The following is a 21,787-nucleotide window of genomic DNA, read 5'->3' as shown; positions in this document are numbered from 1 at the left end:
CACCCTGTCGGCACACACACTGACAATATTTAAAATACCATTCCTTTAAATATTTTTCTTAAACCATGTAGACCACACATACCTCCCTTAACAGGTATTTGATTTTCTTTCATTATATAGAAAATAATACTTGTATAAAACATGAGGTAGAAGGACTGCTCATCAGAATAAGGAGAAATGCAAGGACAACACACCACATAATCAACATAAATACCAAAAACCTGTATTTTTATTCATGGACCCTTCACCGCAGCCACGACTGTAAACAGAACAAAGATGAAAACAAAATACAGTGAACATAACATATTTTAGGCTTTTAGTTTTGTTGATTCTGTTTACACTTAAGCCCTTTACCAAGTTACTCAATATATATGCCGAACCTCCCAAAATAATCTGGGTGGAGTGCTCTCCGCGCGTTTTGTCCTTTTTGCGACATCTCTCTTAACCCTTGTTTATCGATGTTACATACTGTAAGCAGCTGAAACAAAACAAATCTTTATAAAACATGCCCGATATTCACTTTGCCGCAAGGTACAATTAAGATATCACAAGCTCCAAAAGGAGTGACATCAAACGATTTAGGGACAAATGCTAGTCTTTTGGTTCAGACAAGTTTCTTCCGATCATGCATCACACAGTGTTTGCACGTCTTGTGTGAAGAAGTCTTAATGAGATGTCATAAGCGGATACTATTACAGTGCAAAGAGTTGATATTTAATTAAGGTGTAATGACAATGTTTTGACGGCCTTAAAAGATGGTGAACCGGAAGAGAAAAGAAAAACGAACACATACGTTACAGTGCAATGGGCAATTACAGTTTCCCTAAAGCGCACATCAAACAATACAGCAATCACAAATTCCTTACAGCATGTGTTGATGGATCACACACTTAGACACATGTTCCTGGTTTGCTACAGACAGGATCTAGGGCTCAGACCAAGAACATTTAGCTAAATCCCAGGATTGGTAAAGGATGCTTCACGTGAACGTAAGGGTATGACGTTCATTCATCACCAGATATTATTTTCCACTGAAGTTTTTGCCACCGATTTTTGGCTGAAAAATGAATTAAAAAAATATACAGTGTGGTGGGGTTGGGGGGAGGGGGGTTAAAGGGATATAAGGGGTAGGAGGGTGTGGAGAATAGTACACAACCCAGAAGAGGAATTGGGAGGGGAACCCCCACCCAAATAAAAATTAAATGTGATTGTTTTTTGGGCCAAATATCGGCAGCAAAAACTGCAGACAGAATGACATGTAACCAGAATAAGCAGGTGCCACAATTTCGTTCCCAAATCACAAAGTATTGTCTTTTCGATGTAAAAAATTGGAAACAGGTTGCAAGCAATAACATCAATCCTTTGATAATTACTTTTTAATTATTATTCTACTTTGATAAAAGCAGAGAGTTGCTTAATTAGCATTGAATCCCACAATCGAAGTGCCTACAAAATAGCTCTTTTTATTGGTTCTTTCTAAAGACCATACGCAAGCCCGTGTTGGGCGCCGGGGGTGAAGGCAATTATGCCCGATCACGACAACACAGAAAGGTTCATTACAATGTCTATTCACTCAATATTTAAGCAATGAAGACATTTCTGATCACATCCTCTGTATTATTTTCCATTGGCTGCTGCCTAAATATTTTTCAAAACATTTCTTTTGCATGCAACACTTGCTATACCTCTTATTTTATGAGCTGGAACGTGAACAGAATATGAATATAGCATCGCTCCCCCAGAATCCACCCCATGCAGTCTGCCTGGCTCTGCACGGCACCTTGATTCTTGCCAAGCCCAGCAATAGCAATATGCTGCATCTTCTTCCAAAATGTACAGATTGGGACAGGTAAAAGGGCAGATGTGCTCAAAGAGGTTGCTACAATTCCATCAAACTTTGGGGGAAAAGCCCTACACATTTCAAGACGCGTGTGAGCCACAGATCCCCACATTGTACGTGCCGCGATAGGGTACTCTGGCCGGCGCATTAGCAATGTAAGCAGCCTAAAAGATGTAGATTCCAGTGGTCAATTAAAAAAGGAAGCATCCAAGTCAAACTTATAATTTCTCCTGTAGGCACTGGATTCCAGCTTCTCTGAAAAGCTGCAACAAGTACTCGATAATTTTTGTGAAAATGGGAAAAATGAGAGGCAACCTCCACCTCATGGTCACCTGAGGACCAAGACTAATATTTTGGGCATAGAGGGCTTCTCCTGCAGGAAATATTGGCAGTCGCGAAACAGGGTATTTATTACAGTTACTAGGTACTAGCATGGTTACTCATTGTATGGCCTGCCAGATGTTTTGGACTACAAGTCTCATGATCCTTCATCTATGATGGCAAAGGCTCATGCAAATTGAAGTTCAAAACCCCTGGAGGGCCACATAAAAGGGAACCGTGGTCTTTCGCTGCAAGTTTGGTTACAGAGGAAAAGCAGCAAACTTTGCCTCACCGTTCATCACTAGTGCTGGTAGGATTTTTTGGGCACCATTGTAGGGTTTTTACACACAGTGATGCACAAAAAGCACCTTGTTTTTCTCTAATGTTCTCTCCCCCATTGACATGTTTATAGTTGCCTTTTTGTGGACGAGAGGCACCCCGTTTCAGCCTTCGTTTACAAGAGACACCTTTATTTAAATTAGAAAAGTGCGTTGGCAAGAGTGCACTTTGACTTTTATATAGACAACTGCGCTGGCCACCTAGGCTGCTTTCAAGTCCCTAGCAGAAGAACTGGGAGGCAGCGAGCCGAGCCAAAGGATGAAACTCGTTCCTATCCACTGGCCAGGTATTGTGCCCCTATCAAGCATTCTCATGAAAGATCCAGGTCCCTGGAGCATCGTCAACCGCCCAGGCACTACCTCCCCTGTGACTCTCGTCTCCACATCCCCTGCACAGCTACTTGCCAATGCCAGTACACTGGATAAATGCCCAACCATCCAGAAGAGAGGGAGGTATTCTTTTACCTGCTTTCACTTATTTGGATGTTGGCATCAGGGGATAACCCTCTGCAATAAAGCACTGCTTGGGAGAGACATACCGTCATCTTCTCTTTCAATTCCATCATCATGTCTTGCCATCATATCTTGTTTCAATTCCAGAGTAGAGCCGATTACCAGTCCAGTGTTTGTGCTGCTCAGAGAAGTGGATGCAGCATGATGTGGGTGGGCACACAAACTAACCATATTGCACTGTCCAATATATCCTACATCCCATATCCCTTTACAGCAATGAATGAAAACACCAGCTCCTTGAGATCTTGCTATAGTTTCATTTCCACCAAGTTAGGCCGGGGGCTATGGTTCCGATACGTACCATGGCTCCTACTTAGATCAGATATTATACTACGCCATGGCTTCCGCTTTAGATAAAAATGGCCCAACCTGAACGAATCGCGTGTTAGAGTTGATCGTATGTGCAAGCATCTACTGTCAAAATTCAACCAGGTGAGTATAGGGCCCATTGGTGTCCAACTGTAACACTTGTCTGTTGCCGTAGGTGCCATGGTGTAGAACGGTCCCTGCCTCCTCCCAGGTGGGATTGCCTGAGAGCTGTTGCCGACACTGGAGGATGAGCTGAGTGAACAGACCAAGGCCCTGCTCCTTGCCAACATTGGTGTGGTATTGCACGCCACGACCCTTCACCTTCCCACCCAACGTGGCCTGGGGGATGATCAGGACGTCTCCGGGGAGGTCCAGCACAGACACATGCTTCCCACTGTCGGCTTCGCACAGTTTTACATTCAGCAGCGTGTTCACTAGGAAAAACAGAAATAATTCATATGAGGAGAAGAGGAAAAACATGGATGTGTTTCAACTTAAAAGCAGAACAATAACACCCTATTCAATTACAAAAAGAGCTAATCTCAATCCAGCCCCACCCCACTCTGGAAAGCATCCATTGCCACCTCTCCCACCAAAGCTTTTCATTACACATTTCTTATGACTATTTAGAAGGTCCTATCTATTTGTGTTATTGTGTGAGGGTTTGAAAGCTTATTTGTTGACCAGGTGTCTGGTCACCCCCCCCCCCCCCACCCTCCCACAACCCCACGGTCTACAGATTGTGGCTTATTAGTATTAGGAGTGTTTGAGAATGGGAAAACAATGGCTGTGCAAGGAGGATGCCACAGGCAAACCCATGCCCTGTAGACCACACAGGAAGAGGAAGTAGAACTTGCTCTGAGGAGCACATGTCAATTCATGTGTCTAAATAATGTTTGGGGTATCACCCGATGCTCTCTTTAGAACTCCTAGGCGCCATCGGTCGGAGCTCCAGACTGCTTGATATCTCTTTTTCGGGTTGCGTTGGGCCAAGAAATACTGATACAGATGATTATTCCAGGGCTATGAAGTGAGCATGGTGACTGTGTGGCAGAGAAGATGTTAATGTTAAAGGTCTTTGTACAATGAACTGTCACCACCGGAGTGGTCCCCAGGCGCTCTGGTGTATTTGAAAAGTAGGTGTGGTGGGGCGGGGGGGAGTTAGAAGGGTGTAGTTGGAATAGGAGAGTGAGAGCTGTGATTTTCTGTTGGCAGCTTCAGTTCAGTTTGCACTGTCCGCTGGGCTTGAGTGCAGTTCTCAGGTCGCTGTGAGTTCCCATTTGCTGTTGATCTGGGTTATGTGTTTGTCTGTTGTTTTAGTGTGGTGAATTAAGTGCAGATTGCTGTGGAGAGAAGAAGTTGTGGGGGTTTCTGTATGAGAAGTGTATGGGGAAAGTTGAGGTTTTAGAGTTGGGTTAGCTGATTTTTCTTACTTCTTTGGCCCCGCGTTTCTTTGCTCCACATCTATGATTATCGTGCGTTTGGTATTGTAGTTTGATTAAGTTAGGGATGATGGGTTCCCTTTCTGGGATTCTTTTTTCCTGCTAAAATGCAGCACAAGCTCAAGCATACCCACCTCACTGCCACCTCCTAAAACTCCTATGCATGCCCTTGACTTGCCCCTTAAGGAATTAGTGAAGCACTGTAGTAACATGTATAATGAGATGCGTGCGCATAAAGACATACTGAGTAAAGTACACCTGTTCCTGGAACGACTCTATGAAAGTGCAAAGATTCCACCAAGCAAAACTAGAAATAAGATCCTCACCAAGACGATAGTTACCAATAATGCCAACATCGATAAGCATCATGAAATTGGCAGTACTGCGGTTAACAAGAAAGTTGTTTGGATGATGAGGTGTTGAAGTTGAGAACAGTGACAATGCTCATGACAACTCTGCGGCTGTGGACAGTGAGGTGATTAGAACTGAGAGTACTCAAGCAGCAATGGGTGGAACCTCTGTTCATAAAGCAACCAGGAAGAAGCAAAAGGGGAAATAAAAAAACTAAGACAGGAGTATTTCCAATTTCAGGATCTTGCCATATGGGCTTCATATCCGAAGGGAATTTCAATTCGGCCAAAAAGGGTATTCAATATTTAGGTGTGAAGATTTATAGGGATATTAATAGGCTCCTATAGACTAACATTCATCTGAAATTAATTGAGATAAGAATCCAATGTAGGAAATGGTCAAGGCCCAACTTGACTTTGTGGGTAAATGTTGCTGTGATTAAAATGAACCTGTTGCTGAAGACTATCTTCGCGTATGGCCTCACTTCCTCTTTCCGCTAAGTTCTAGCGTGAAATTTATAAGATGTTGAAGGAATTTGGACCTATACCACTAGATTGTATTCTAACTATGGAAAAAAGTATGTCTGCTGAGACTGCCCTCCCAATGGTTAGGTATGTGATAGCTGAATGGAAAAAAGGAAATCTGGAGATGGGGGAAAAGCATCTCCTATCTAAGGAGGCATCATTATGGAAACATTCTGCTGTGAGAAAAAAACAGAGAGCTCTAAAATGGTGGTGGTGTGGGACAGAGCTAGGGCTGTGAACCTGTCAAGAAGGGACGGGGAAAGAGAGTAGAGCGGCTCCTTTATATTAAATGGCCGAGACCCAACCTTAACGAGAACTGCAAGAACATTTGCGTTGGACCTTTTGAGCCTTCCAGAGAGACCCTTTCTTATGCTTTAGTGCAGGACCACCCTGATCATAGTTGCGTTATTTGTATTTAATGTTACTTATTTTGCACACATTCTTGACCCAAGAGATTCTCGACATTACATTTTTGGGTTTTGGGGGCTACTTGTGTAAATATCCAATAATGCCTTTTTTGAATATACCTATGGTTCTGCAGCTTTTCTGGAATTCACTTGGCCTCATGACATGGAGTAAGGGGACCTACCCTACATCCAGGGATGGCTGAAGAGGAGGCCACTAAACCTGCTGATGTCTCACACCTAGCATACATACGCCTACCAGATAGGTAAGGCACATACCTCCTAGAAGGGGACACTAGGCTGATGCAAGCCCAAGTCACAGGTTAACCCCACATCACCTAGTGTTGGCGAAGATGCCAACATAAGACTAAGATATTAGAAAGACAGAGAAAGTGGGAACATCTGACACCTTACGAATAAATACTTATTTTTTTTTTTTTTTTTTAACTTTGTTCATTTTAAATCAAGGCAGAATGATAAATACAGACATTATATGCAAAGGTTATCTCAGCAAGTTGACCCCCAGTCTTTAGACCCCCCCTGTGTCTTCTCTCTCTACCCTCCTCCCTGGGTTATCAGTCCCACAGGCTCTGCGAGCGGGCTCCTCCCGCCCGGGCGGTCCGGCTGGAGCCTCAGCGGTCATGAGTCTTCCTCCGGGCTCTCCTGGTTCGTCAAGATCCAGAGGGCTCTGGCGGGCTTATAGGTCAGGGCGGGGAAGCGCTGGTCGAATTCCAGGACTGGGGCCCAGATGTTCTGAAAGCGATGTAGAATCCCCGCTCGTGCTGCCGTTACCTTCTACGCTATCAGAATGTCCCATACTTTGGTCCACCATTGGGCAATGTGGGGGCCTTCCGGGGATTTCCAGGTTCGGGCCACCACCGTTTTCCCTGCCAGTAGGCAATGAGTCAATAGTTTCGCTCTGGGTCCGGAGCGCGGGTAGATCCCGGGAATTGGAGCTCCTAACAGGATCGGTTCTGGTTTCAAGGGAATCATTGTTCCGGTAATCAGCGAAATAGACTCTAGACAAGCTTTCCAGAATGGTCGGATCTTCGGGCAGTCCCACCACATATGGAAGAAAGAGCCAGGGAGGCCGCATCCTCTCCAGCAAGCGTGGTCTATCTGGGGGTTCATATGGTGGAGTCTAAGGGGCGAATAGTACCACTGCAGCATGATTTTGTATGCGCATTCTCTGTTGGTGATGCAGGTGGATGCGGTATGTGTTCGGGTCCATATGTCCACCCAGGTTCGATCCTCTATCGTGTGTCCCAGGTCCGCTTCCCATTGGGCCATACATCGGGTTCTTGTGGTTAGGAAGTCGCTTAAGAAGCGTCTGTAGAGGGTGGATACGCTGCCGCGAGTCGGAAGGTCTCCTAGGGTGAGTTCCAGGGCAGTGGGAGGACGGGTCGCTGCTTGCAAGGTTTGGGGGTGTGAGCACCAGTGGCGTAGTTGGATGTAAGTAAATCTGTCACGTTCCCGAAGTTGGAACTTCTCCTTACATTGGGCGAAAGTGAGCGGTTTCTCCCCTGTATACAGCTGGTCTATGGTTTCTAGCCCACCTTTGGTCCAATTTTGGAAATTGCGGGGATGCATGCCCGGTGCGAACATTGGGTTGAGAAAGACCGGGGAGTGTGGGCTCAGTCCTCTTGGGACTCCCTTTCGTTTCAGCGCCCAGTCCCAAGTGCTAAGGGTGTGTTTGGTCGAAAGCAGGAGCTCTCCCCCATGGGACCTGAGGGGGGGCGGGATGTGTGACAGAAATCGCAGAGGCAGGGGGGTCCGCGACTGTTCCAGCTCCACCCATCTCGGGCGGTCTGTCGTATTTTGCCAGGCCTGGACCCGGGCCAGTTGGGCTGCCACTCTGTAGGCCTGAAGGTCTGGAACCCCCAGTCCCCCCAGTTTGGGACTCCCCAACATAGTTCTGAGAGGGATTCTCGCTTTCTTACCTCTCCAGATAAAGTTCAGCATTTTCCTCTGGATCCCTCGGAGAATCGGCGTGGGGATTGCCACTGGCTGTGAGGCGCATATGTATAAAAATCTCGGGAGAAGGTTCATCTTGCATGCCGTAATGCGTCCAAGCAGCGAAATCTCCTGGGTCCCCCATTGCTTCAAGTCGCCCTCCAGTTCCTTGAGAAGTCGGGGAAAATTGGATTTGTACGTCTCTTTTGGATCAGCCGGAATGTAAACCCCCAAATAGGGGATGGCGCTCCTTTCCCATACTATCGGGCACATCCTAGTCAGCGGTTCTCGCTCTGCTGGGGTGAGGCCAATGCCCAAGGCGGAAGATTTATCGAAGTTTATGGTGAGGCCCGAGACTTCGCCATAGCTGGTGATTTCGCGAATCGCATGTTCAAGCGATGAGGGGGCTTCCGAGATCGTTAGTAAAATGTCATCCGCATATAGGGCAAGTTTATGATGTGAAGGGCCGCTTGTTATGCCCTTGATTTGGTCATTCCGCCTAATTTTTTGTGCGAAGGGCTCCATGGTGAGTGCAAAAAGTAAGGGCGACAGCGGACAGCCCTGCCGAGTCCCGCATGACAAGGGGATTGGGGCCGAGAAGTGGCCGTTGATCCTCAGGCTTGTTGTAGGTCGGTCATAGTTGGCCAGCACCATCGTTCGGAACGCCGGTCCGAAGCCCAAGGCCCCTAAAGTGTGTCCCATAAACATCCAATCCACCCTATCAAACGCCTTAGCTGCATCGAGGGCCACCAGGATTAGTTTTTGGGAGTTCCGGGAGGCGAGGTCCACCAGGTTCAGGGTTCTCCGGATATTATCGCCTGCGGTCCGGTGCCGGATAAACCCAGCCTGGTCTGGATGAATGATGTTCGGCAGGATGCGATTCAAGCGGGTCACCAAGATTTACGAGTAAATGTTCGCATCTATGTTTAAGAGTGCGATGGGTCTATAAGAAGTTATGCTTCTTGGGTCTTTTCCAGGTTTGGGCAGAAGGATGGTGGTCGATTCCTGCATCGATGGGGTCACCGCCCCCGTTTCCCTGAAGGAGTTGAATAGGGTGGTGAGATGGGGGGTCAGTTGCGACCTGAATAGCTTGTAGAACCTGGTTGAGAAGCCATCCGGGCCAGGGGCCTGTGTTTTGAGAGATTTGATGGCATCCTCAATTTCCTCTCCCGTGATGGGCTCCTCCAGTTCATCTCTCATTGCGTCGGAGAGCTGGGGCACCTCTGCCTGCCGAAGGTATTCCTTCTGTTGTGCTGGGTTTCGTGGGGTTGCCTTCATGATTTGGGCCAAGTGCTCAATCGCGAGGCGTTGCTTCTCGGGTTCTGAGTATAGTATGACCCCGTTGGTGTCTCGCAGGCCCATGATCGCGATGCTGCGTCTCTGCTTGGCTAGTTTGGCCACCAGGAACCTGTTCGCTTTGTTGCCCTTCGCATAATACGACTGTTTGACCTTCGCCATTAGTTGGGCGGTTTGTTCCGCGTAATGGGCTTCCAGTCTTTTCCGTGCCGTGCGAATGGCCCGTTGTGTTCTGGGGGACCAGCCTTTCTCCTTGTGGAGTGCCTCGGCCTCTCTCAATTCAAGCTCCAGGGCCGTCCGGATTCGTCGTCTATCTCGATGGTAGGCCGCACCCTGGGCTATCAGGGAGCCCCTTATTACTGCCTTCATGGCGTCCCAGTTGTTTGCTAATGAGGTGTCTGAGGCCGGGTTTTCCATGAAGAAGTTCTTTATTTCCGTTGCGATCTTGTCTCTGGTGGCCATGTCGTTGAGGATTGGGTCGTATAGCATCCATTTGCGTGGGGTGGTAGGGTCAGAGTTCTGAACCCGAAGTTCCAGGAGCACTGGGGCGTGGTCGGAGATCGCTCTTGTGCCGATAGTGACCTTCTTAACTGAGGGGAACGTGTGAGGTGAAATCAGGAATAGGTCAATCCTTGAGAAGGTGCGGTGGACATACGAGTAAAAGGAGAAGTCCTTTTCATCAGGGTGAAACACCCGCCATGAGTCTATTATCTCCAGGGTCCTAAAGAGACGAAGGAGGCTGAGTGCTTGGGCGAAGTCGCCTGGGGTCGGGGGGTGTGATCGGTCTTTAGTGGGGTCAGGGACCCCGTTGAAGTCCCCACCGACGATCGTTTGGCCCTCCACGGAGTTGGCGAGCGATGTGCCCAAGGCGTCATAAAAATGTGATTGTCCAGAGTTGGGGGCATATACTGAAACGAGGGTGTACAAGTCTCCCATCAGGAGACATTTGATCGCTATAAATCGGCCTTCTGGGCATGTCTTTGTTTCCAGAATCTGTGGGTTCAAGTCTTTCCTGAAGAGAATCGCCGTGCCTCCTTTTTTGCTTGTGCCGGAGGCAAAGAATTGAAGCGGAAATAGCCGAGACCGAAGGCGGGATACATCAGCGGGCAACAGATGGGTCTCTTGAAGCATAGCAATCGCGGCCTCCTCGTCGCGGAGTTTTAATAGAATTGCCTTTCGCTTGTTGGGAGAATTCAAGCCATTAACATTCAGGGAGGGGATCCGAAGCGACTGAAGGTCCTCTGAAGGCTCACTCTCCGTTCCCTGCGTTAGGAGGGGGGGGTCCTGGGGTGGAGGTTCAACTGCCATAACTGATGGAAGCACTCACAAAATCATTCTGCACTTGAGGTTTTAACGCGAAATCCCAACGGGGGATCGCAACTTTAACAGGGCGGTAGACCGACTTTGTCAGTGCGGTCGTACCTAAGGCCAACAGGGCCAATTGTCCCATACTGTGGGTTCCCAAGGAACAGAAGATGAAAAGTATCCTTGGGGTGGGTATGAGCCATGGGAATGCCCCGCCGTCGTCGTGTACTTAAAAGAGGTTGGCAAGTAGGTGGCGGGTTCTAATTCAGACGAGCATATCTGTGTCCCGGCTAGCTCGTTGACGGAGCCTGGGACCGTGGAGGCGTCCACGTTCATCACTTCTTGTTGTTTCGTTGTATCGACGACCAAGGCGTGCGTTTAGCTTTCGGGGAGGGAGGCGGACCAGAGTTCTCAGTCCCCTCTAAGAGTGGCGTGGAAGGGTCCCGGGGAGCGGTCGAATGCAAGATTTTCTCAGCATCTTCCAGGTGGCTAATTCGGCGTAGGGTGCCATTATATGTGAATTGAAGAGCTGTCGGGAACAGCCATCTGTAACGGATCTGTTGCTCCTGGAGGAATAATGTCAGAGGCCGAAGTGCTCTTCTTTTCTGGAGCGTAAGTGGCGAAAGGTCCTGGTAAATTTGAAGAGGGGTGCCCTGGAAAGTGATCTCTTCATCTTGGCGGCTGATCGCTGATATCGCTTCTTTCGTTGTAAAGAAGTGGACCCTGGTGATCACGTCTGGAAGGGGGTCCGAATCTGTCCCGCGGCGCTGGCGAAGCCTGTGGGTGCGATCCAATATGAGCTGAGATTTGTCCAGATCTGGAAGTAGAGCCTCAAAGAAATTTGCCACGTAGTCCGCTAGCTTGTTATCGGGGACGGAGGATGGGATGCCCCGGATGCGGAGATTATTGCGCCGGGCCCCATTTTCGAGATCTTCCTGTTTAAGTTCCATAATCTCGCATTTGCGATGCAGGGAATCGATCGATTTTTGCATTTCCCCCAGAGCGGTGGTGTGCTCCTGGGCATGATCTTCGATCTCTCCGAACCTCTGCTCGAGTTCTGTGACTCTCTGATCTGTTTGGTCAACTTTGGTGGCGAGTTCCGAAAGGCAAGCGCGGAACTCAGATTTGATGTCCGCCATGAAGGCTATCAGGTCTCCTTTAGTGGCAAGCTCGCCCCTGTCCTCTTGCTGCTTCTGTGGGGTCAGTTTGGGAGGTTCCTGTTTCTTGGGTTTCTCTGTAGCCGTAAACATGGCGGAGATATCCGTGCCTTTGCTCGCTTTTGTTTGTCTCGACATGTTGCTCACGCCAAACAGTTCTAGTCGGGAGGCTAGCGGCAAGGCCCAGGACGGTGGGAGATGGCAGCTGGAGAACTCCGTCACCCTGGCCTCCGCTCCGGGTCAGGTGTAGGTGGGTGGGTGGGCAGGGGCGCCCCAGGAAGGGTGGAACGGGGAGAAGGACTTCGGCAGGGCTGATCCAAGATGGCCGCAGTGGTCCCGACTTGATCTGCAAAGTAGGGAGGGGAGTGGAGGCCTGCTCTCGGTAGCAACCCAGGAGGAATCCAGGCCGCCCAACCGAAATCAGGGGATTCTATATTAGGTACCGCTCCCCCTCTCCGGTTCTTCTGCCTCCCAAGGTCCCGCTACCGGCAGGTGCGGAGCGTGCTGCTGAGCCCCGGTATGGCAGCCATCTTAGTTTCGTCCGTCGAGTACGGGAGAGAAGTTCAGCTTCAAATATCTAGTAGAACGCCGCCACGGTCGAAGACGGTGTTTAGCCAGGTTATGCCATGTCGGTTCCGGTCGCTGTAGATGGCATTAGCGACACGAAACCCCGCCTAGAACCACCAGAATTCGGCGGACATCCCACGGGCGGCCTCAGAGGAGCGACCACATCGATGGCGCTCCAAGCCACGCCCCCATAAATACTTATTTTTAAAAATGAAGCATGCTCAGAGCCACCACATACCCTTTCAGGCAGCATGTGTGTTCTTGTGAATGTTTGTTGGGAGACTATTGTGCAATGGTATTCGTGTAAAGGTTTTTCCTACTCAAGTATCGACATGGAAGATCTGGTTTAAAAAGATGTTTAAAACAGATTATCAAGAACGCTGGTGTACTCAAGGCAATGTGTCGCCTTGGGATATTTGGGAAACTAGAGTGGCCCATGTAATGCAATCAGCAAGGTAAATACCTCATGCTTTAAATGCTGGACTGAGGTGGATGGGGCGGTAGTTCAAGCAGCCATCCTTTGTGCGTGGATCCACAACTGCCCTTCATCCCAAGACCACAGGCCCTCAAAGACTACACTATGGGGGTTGCAGCTAACCTATCCCTGTAGAAGGGCAAGGCCCGAGAGATAGTTGATGGGGTGGGCTTAACCGCTATGTATGTAGGTACTAGGAAGAGCCAAAACAATGGGCTACAGGTCTGTATCTCCCACTTGGCAGACTCATACCCTTAAGCAAATTCAATATCAAAATAGGTGCAAATAATCACTCTCATACCCATCTTTGGAATTATTTCTTCCTCAGCACCTTTGAAAAAACAGACATAGATCACCATTCCTCTGCCAACCTGAAAGAATAAAACAGAGCAAAGCATTAACTCTTAAACAAACAAACAATGAATACAGAGAAAGACCAGTAACAGTAAACAGACACTGCCCAGATCTCCTTGAATGTGACAGAGGAATGGGGGGCGAGGGTGAGGTCTCCCAGACTGCTTGTCCATTTTTCCAAAATGGACAGAAACGGTGATGAGTACCCCTGCCCATTCCGTACAGTGATCTCTGTGGTACACAATTATTTTTTCAAGTATTATCGTACGCATGCGTTTATTTTTGCCTTATGTCATGGATGGCACTAGAAATCCTACAAGCTTCAAGATGGATCAAGGGTATTGGTTTTTCAATGGGCCCTATAGTTGTCCCACTCTCTTATCTCCCTCGTCTAGCAGAGAACGTCCTTCTTATCCCAGGCATCTCCAAACCCAGGTTAGTAGATATCGAATTGACCCCTACAACCCGAGATCAATGTTATACTGGATATGAGGATCTAACAACAAGATGCTTTTCTGTCTTAACTCCCAGAGGGAATTCTTAAATCTGTAGTTTCTCTATGCAGTAGTTAGTGCTTTAAAGGGGCACAGGATTGTGCCTTGCAGGCACCTGTGAGGGTGCAGGAGTAAGAGTCAGACACAAGGGTGGCATATTGATTGGCAAATACCTTTATTAATAACAAAAAAAAGGGGGGGAGTTGCAAGAAATCCTAACTAACACTACCTCTGAGAAGGGTTTCCTGCCTCAACAAAACTAGCTAATGAAACGGTCTGTGTCAGAATGTCCAAAGTAAAGTTTGCTGTCCCATGTCCAAATCCTAACCTAACCCTCACAAGCTAAACTCAAAATAAGGTAAAAAGGGAAATGTCTCTTGGCTGTCCGCCTGTAGCCCAGCTTTATAGTACAAAGCCAATAGTTTCAAAAAGGTGTAGAAAATCAAACAAAGTTCCACAAGATTCAAGGGGTTGTTTCTCTTTCTCCAGAGTCTTTCCAACGTTATCCAAAATGTTCTCTGTATTTTCAATGGTCAAGATAGATCCTCATCTTTACTTGGTAAACCGGACAGCCAGGCCCTGCCATAAGGAAGGATGCCCTGGACACCCATTCCAAGCCGTCTTGTGGGTCCCAGTCACTTTGTGAGCAGTTCCGGCTTCTAGGTACTATGACAAAGAATAATAGCCTGGTTCTCTCTCCAAAGCTCTGCAGAGGGTCCAGGACCCTTTCTCAGTACCCCATCCTTGGTCCACTCGCCCGCCAAGTAGGTTACTCAACGTCTCAATCTTACCGTCTTCTCTATCTGACTTCACTTCTACCCACAGCCTTGGTTTAATCTACTGCCAAGTTCTCAGAGTGTCACTTGTGCAAGTAAGGTTCGTATTTGTCTTTATTACTGTTCGGGTGCACTTCGCCAGCATGGGTCCCAGACCACCTTCACTTGGTTAATGTCCCAGTTCAGAGTTCTCTTCTAGCCACAGCCTTGGTTTACCCACCTGCCAAGGTCTGCGAGTGTCACTTGTGTATGCAAAGTTCATGTTTCTTGTTATTACTACTCGGGATATGCTTTCCCAATATAGGTCCCAGAAATCCTTCACTTGGTTACTCTGCCCCGGTGAACAGTCTTTCTGTGTTTCACTTCGGGTCCCATGCCCCTTCTGAGTATACCCAAGCCTGGGATTAGTCACCTTAGTACCTGCAGGGTCGTGGTCATTACCCTCCGGTTGCTCGTGGGTCTCCCAGGGGCTTCGGCAGCTTCTCTGGTTCACCGGAGCCTTCCCGATCCTCCACGCGTCTCCTATGCAGTTCGGCAGCGTTTCATTTGCACTTCAGCGGCTTTGGTCACCAGCAGGAAATGTCCCTCTCATTGGGTCTGCCTTCTGCGTTCCGGGCCTTCCGTGAGTGCGTCTCTCTCTCAGTCACAGTCTGCTTCTTTGCTCTGTTGGCCTGCACGTACCTGGCCACTCTTGTGGCCTCTGCTGTCCTGAAAACGAAGACGCCATCAATCTCTTCCCTCTCTGCCTCTGAATGACAGCGGACCAGTAGGATCCCTGGAAAGGTGAGAGCATGTGCGTTTGTTGTTGTCAGTGATCTTCATTGCTTGTGGGCTCTTCAACGTCTCAGTAGTTCTTACTTGGGACGTATTACAAAAACACATAGGGACATTATGAAATGTGGAATTGAGGGGTTTTGAGGAAAGGTGGGAGGGCCAGGGATACTGTGTTCTCCCGAAATGGTCACCACACTCAATGGGGTCCTCCCTCCCCATGAGATCCTCCCGCCGAGTACCTCTCCCCGACACAGTCACAGAAAACCCCTTTGAGTAGTGGCCTCACCTCCCTGGCCTCATGGAAAGGGGCTTCCCCATCTAAAGCAGTGACGACACCTTAGGATTCGTCTCATACCATTTTCCTGATGGTTTCAGTTACTTCCTCCCCTAAAGGGAAGCGGGAGAGGAAAGTCTACGTTCCCCTGTTCCTTGCGATGTTCCACACTAAAACAGTACGGTTGCAAATCAAGGAACCATTGCATAATTCGGGGATTGGTGTCTTTCCTACAGCTGAGCCATACTAATGGGGAATAGTCAGTGACTAATGTAAATGGTGCTCCTTGTGAGGTAGTATCGGAGATGTCCTACTGTCCACTTGATCGCTAGGGCCTCCAGTTCTATGGTAGCATAACTTCTCTCTCTCAGAAACAATTTTCTACTGATAAACAGCACTGGATGTTCTAGTCATACACCTGGGACAACACTGCTCCTTGACCCACCTTGGAGGCGTCTGTTTGTAGGACAAACTCTTTATTAAAATCAGCCACTTAAGTACGGGCTCACTACAGAGGACTGTATTCAGAGAATCAAAGCAAGCCTGATCTTTTCCACATTTGAACTTTTGCGGCTCTGCATTTCTTAACCTGTCCTTTAAGTAATAAGTAATAGAGGAAAAATTAGGTACCTTCTAGAATACCCTACGAGATCTAAAAAGGCGATCGATGAACGATGAGGTCATCAATTCTTGGCTGATCTGGTTTTGCTACAAGGACTATTGGCGAGGTCCCTGAATTCTGAGATGGTTCTATGTTATCGTCAGCCAGCATCTTCTCCACAACCTGAACGATTAATTCCCTTCGAGCTTCCGGTAGGGTCTCAGATTTATGACTTTTCATAGGCGGGGTGCGAATATGATGATACACACCTCTTGCCCTCCCTGGCTCGTGCCCAAACGCATGTTGTGGGATAGGGAGGTCCTCATGGATTAGATGTAAACTTCACCTTCCTCAGTCAAAAAACTAGCCATTACCACAGATGTTGTTTCCACTCATTAAGGAGGTTGATGTGGTACACTTGAAATTTTAATCGGCAGTCTGGTTGGGAGACTTGTTAGTTACATGGTCCGGTCTGTTCTAGGATTTCATAGGGACCGTACCAACGGGACAACATTTTATTTTCGGACATGGGAAGTAGAACAAGGACCTTTTGTCCTACTGAGAAAGAGCGAGGGGCTGCCTTTTTATCATAAAAGCCCTTTGTTTTTCCTCTGCCCTGGCTAGATTGTAGTTGACTATATCTCTTACCAGCGCCATGTGCTCTTTAATTAGTTGCACAGTTTAAGACAATGGTAAAATAGCTTCCTCCCTCTCTTTCCACATTTCTCCAAGTATGTCTAGTACATCTCTGCGATCTCTCCCATATAGAAGTTCAAAGGGTGAAAATCCCAGAGAACTTTGGGAGTCTTTTCTTACAGCAAATAGGGCCCAGGGTACCATCATGTCCCAATTCTTATTATCTGCCTCAACCAGTGTCTTTAGAATCCTTTTTAGGGTTTGGTCAAACCGTTCGACCAGGAAGTCAGTCTGTAGGTGTTAGACAGACATTCTGTGGGTTTTCATTTGAACAACTTCCTTCACCTCAGTCATACCTTTTTACTCATGATCGTCGTGCCTTGGTTGATAAGGATTTATTTGGGAAAGCCAACTTGTGACAAGAAAGGGATTAAATCTTTCAATATTTGTTGAATGGTATTGTTTCGCATAGGGAAAGTCTCATGATAGCGGGTTTCGTAATCTAAGAGGACCAATGTATTCCGATTTCCCAATTTGTCCATCACTATTCTCCAAAATGGTACCTCTATAATGGGCAAGGGTCGTAAGGAAACTGGCAAAGGCTTTCGGGGGATCCGTTTTTTGGCACAAGGGGCATGCTGCAACATAGTGTTTGATGTCGGCAAAGATATCCGGCCAACAGAACCTGTCAACCACCTGATTTTGGATCTTAGATGTTCCGAGATTTCCAGCAGCGAGATGGGTATGGGCGATTTCAAGAACCACTCTCCGATGGCTTTTGGGGATTAACATTTGGGACTGTTCCAGCCCCTCACTTTTCCCTCGCTCTATGGTTAACTCTTTGCTACTACAAAGGTCAGAGCCAAAAGACTCTCTGGTAGCCACAGTTGGGGCCGATTCTTTAACTGAGAGTTTGGTCAATTTTAGGTTTCCCTGATCTGTGTCAACCAGATCCGATTCGACTATTGACACCATATGTGAGGGAGTAGAAGTAAGACTCTGACACATGGGTGGCATGTTGATTTAGCGAAGACCTATATAATTAACAGAAATAGAGAGGAGTTGGGGGAAATCCTAACCAACTCTACCTCTAAGAAGGGTTTCCTGCCTCAACAAAACTAGCTAATGAAACTGGGTCAGAATGTCCAAAGTAAAGTTTGCCGCCCTGTGTCCAAATCCTAACCTATCCCTCTCACAAGCTAAACTCAACATAAGGTGAAAAGGGAAATGTCTCTTGGTTGTCCGCCTGCAGCCCTGCTTTGTAAATCAAAACCAATAGTTCCAAAACGGTATTGTGAAAACCAGAGTGCGTTTCCCTGCCCAGACCCCGGGATCCCTTACTCAGGTGGCCAGGGCACGGCCATCACCTTTGGATCCAACCCTGGGGGTGGACAAGTGCAGGAGGATCATCACCTGGGGGGGAGGGGTCCACAGGGAGTGAGGGACAGACACCCGATGGCTAGATGCAGTATCCCCTTTCCTAATACCCCTATCCAATCCTATTTTATAGGTTATTACAACTTCCCAAATCCCCCCCGCCCCTCCTTTCCTACACAAACACTGAGCCGAGGAAGAGGAGGTCTAAGGCTGAACGGATTATCACCCATGCAATACACTGGACATATCCCTCTAACGAGATCAGGCAGGGTCAGGCACTTGACTTTAATCATGCACACCCAATACCTATTAACTCTCACCACATGGTTAAAAGGTGGAACACTGAGACACATTTGGAGCAAGGCAGTGCATGAGAACAAGGTGAGTAGAGCGACAAAGTGAGGGGTTGAACCAAAGGGGCAGGAAACCAGAGACCCTGTCAGCGAGAGATCGCCATTTCCTAAAGGCCATGATGATTGCACACGACAGCCCAGCTGGAAGGGAGAAAGAGTCTTCCGAGTGCTACAAGATTACTAGCCACCCTCCCGGGTGAACGGCAGAGTTGGGGAGGCGCAGAAGTGGCAGTGGTAACAACCTTGACTCCTACATCAAAGGCACGAAAGGCAAAAAGCATCTTAACACGACCGATTAGCAGAAGGAAGCATAGAAATTCTGGTCTGTCTTTAAATGCTTGCGACAATATCCGAGGGAGGAAGGTTATGTAAGAGCAGATAAGCTGCGAGTGAAAGTTAATCCATTGTTAAGAACTGTGAATACGAAATACAAAGTAGCAGAGTGGTCCAGCATAGTGAGATTGCCCAATCGAATGTCTCTTGTGTAATGTTGTGAAGCTGCAGCGGCAGCAGGAAGCAAGAGAAAGAAAGTAATCACAAAATCGCATGAAAGAAAGGTTTAAAAGACTTGATCTAGGAGCAATTGATATGAAAGCAAGCATTGAAACTGAAGGAAAATATGTAAAGTGGAAATAAAGAAAGGAGGGTTGAAGTGGTCAGGTGGAGGTGAGAGCAAAAATCCTCCCAGTTTCGAAAGTCTTCGACAGGGAAATCAAAACTCGAAAGGTGGCTCGAACCCGACAGAGGTAAGCCCATGTGTGGAATGAAAGCTTGGGGAAGGGAATCCCACCAAGGAGAAAAGGTTTGAGCACGATTGAGGGGAACCTATACAGTGTACTACGACCAAATACTATAGACACTTTTTGTTGAAACTGTATAGAATCCTGAAGGGTGGCCTGGACTTGGGTAATGGGAACCAGAGAGGTTAAACCTGTAAACTTGTGACTCAGACTTGAACGGCCAAGAAGGTTCTGGAGAGCAGAGCAAGCCACCTGTGTTCGCAAGCCAAAGTGTGTTCTTCCATCAAGTGTTCTATCCAACTCTGTGCTATACAACGTGGGGACGAGAATTAAAACTGATTAATATTGCCATTCTGACATTTCGTTCCAGCAATGATTTTTCCTTTATTAGATACATATACCTATGTCACATTAGTTTGTATTAGAGAGAGGGTAGGCATTACGTTTTTCTTAGTATATGCCTTTATTGTTTGACTAGGACTGTTTCTTTATCATTCGATGGTCGAGATTACTCCCATCTTAGTTATAGGGCCAGACAGGAGTTTTTCCAACCCCCTTGAATCTGACAAAGGTTTTGAAACGTACAACTCTTGTGTCAGTTTCTACTTGTGATACCTTGCCTTCCTTAGAGTGTAGAAAAGCAAAACAAATTCCACAAGACTCAAGGGGCTGATTCGCTTTCCTGTTAGGAACCTGTGGGTATCCTAACTTCTTTTTCCCCAGAATCCTCCTCTCAGGTGGCCAGGCAAAGGCCATTGCTCTTGGAGCTCGAGCCTGGAGATGGATATGCGAGGGAGGATCACCTGGTTGGAGAGAACTTGGGGAATGGGGAAAGGACGCCCTTAGGCGAGACAGTCTCCACATTTCCCCCCCTTCATAATGAGCCCTTTTTCCCTAAAGCCTTTGTGGCATATTATCAACCCTTTCCCTTCTCCTCATTCCAAACTGTTCCCCAGAAACAACACCTTAGTACTGAGATGAGGAAGAGACACACATTTATCGAAGACCAAACAGATCACAGCTTCTTTTATTAAATGAGACAGTTCCAAACACCACTCTGGTACTGAGACGAGGAAGAGGGCTATGGAGGCATACCATTTGAACAACTAGGCATGTCTGCCTAATGGAGTCCTCCAGAGTCAGGCAAGAGAACTCAACGACCCACACCTGGGATCACTTAACACACCTGGAGGAAAGGAAGCTGGAGACCCAGGTGGTTGGAGCAGTGCTGCACAGAAGAAAGGGACGCTGTGGTCGGCTGTGTGAGGGTCAGGAGGTCCTTCTATCGACTGGAGCGGGTCTGGAGGGGAGAAGCTGTGGAGCTCCCTGTAACCGCAGCCGCCGCCATAGGAAGCCAGGAGAACGGGCACTGCAAAGGGAAGGCTGAGTCTGGAGAAGCCAGAAACTGCCAAAGCCTGGAGAAGTCCATCGCGAAGGACACCAAGAGGAAGAACGTTACCATGTGCGACCAGTGAGTGTAAAGCCAATATACACTCCAAAGGGGGCGGTCTGTTAACGTATAACAAAGTCCTTTTGCAAATGCTGAGTGAACGGCAATTGATTAAAAGTACTGTTGAATACCGGAACAAGTACTGGCAAGATATTGAGTGAACTAAAAAGGATTGAAAGCACTTGTGAATACCACACAGAACCAGAAAGCAGAGAGTAGAGTTTATGAAACAAGTAATGCCAAAGTCAGGAAAACAACCACCAAGAGTATGAAAGTGAGAAATCCAGTATTGGCCCAAGGTTAATGTTAAAGGACTTTTATACTGTGTACCATCACCACCGGAATGGTCCCCTGGCACTCTGGCGGATCTGAAAGGTAAAAGGGTTAGTAGGGTGTAGCGGGTATAAAGGTAGAGCGAGATTTAGTGATGTCCTGTTGGCAGCTTCAGTTCGGTTAACACTGTTCGCTGAAGGCTATGTGTGGTTTGTTTTGTTGTTGCAGTGTAGTGAAGTGCATGCAGTTTGCTGAGCAAGAAGGTGGTTCTGTTTGTTTAGGGTGTGAGAGGTGTAAGCAGAGAGTTGAGGTTTTTAGAGGATGGGTTAGTGGGCTTACCTTGCTGTTTCGGACATCTGTGTTAGGTGGCCCTGCCCTTGATGTCTGCAGGAGCGTTCTTTTGGCGGTTCATTCATCTGGTTCTGTGCAAAGCAGTGGCATGTCTCTGCGACTGTCTAGTGATCTGTGCCTCCCCCGGGTTGCGTTCGCTAAGGTTGTGTGTTGCTCTTTGGTTGTCAGTGGGGTCTGCCTTCCCTTGTCTCCCTGTGCTCCTAGGGTGCTGTCTCCTCCCTCTGAATCCTAAGCACTACCTGTCCTGTCAGGTGTTAGTTAATGATTAAAGCTCCTTCGTCTCGAGCTACAGTCCCTGTCCCCTGGTCTTTGCCTAGTGGAGGGGATTGGCTTGATAGAAGGTGAAATCCTGGGCTTCCACCCTCCCCAGCTATTTCTTGCCACGTGTGTTTGTGTGTGGCATGTTCTATTACCATTGGTGTATGTTAGTTGATTCTGTCTGGTTCTGAGATGAAGAGCCAGGTTTTGAGTAGTTGCCTTAATTTTAGGTGGTCCTTTGTATTGCGTATTTCATTCGGAAGTGCGTTCCAAGGTTTTGC

At 47.7% G+C, this 21,787-nt stretch overlaps 1 protein-coding gene across 2 annotated transcripts in view; it reads right to left on the bottom strand.

The window, feature by feature from the left end:
- Window positions 1-211: 211 nt before the first annotated feature.
- Window positions 212-21,787, bottom strand: part of DTD2 (D-aminoacyl-tRNA deacylase 2) — a 63,189-nt gene continuing 41,613 nt past the window's right edge. For both annotated transcript variants that reach the window (XM_069638470.1, XM_069638469.1), the window contains exons 3-4: window positions 13,097-13,166; window positions 212-3,755 (exon numbers count right to left, since the gene is read on the bottom strand). In XM_069638470.1, the coding sequence (XP_069494571.1) occupies window positions 3,430-3,755; window positions 13,097-13,166 (396 nt within the window). In that variant the 3' untranslated portion in view covers window positions 212-3,429. The remainder of the gene's footprint in view (window positions 3,756-13,096; window positions 13,167-21,787) is intronic.

The sequence above is a fragment of the Ambystoma mexicanum genome, chromosome 14, assembly GCF_040938575.1.
Source record: "Ambystoma mexicanum isolate Mex_15411 chromosome 14, UKY_AmexF1_1, whole genome shotgun sequence".
In the NCBI taxonomy this organism is placed as follows: domain Eukaryota; kingdom Metazoa; phylum Chordata; class Amphibia; order Caudata; family Ambystomatidae; genus Ambystoma; species Ambystoma mexicanum.
Note: the sequence above shows the minus strand (reverse complement) of the source record. Positions and strands in the feature narration are given on the sequence as shown.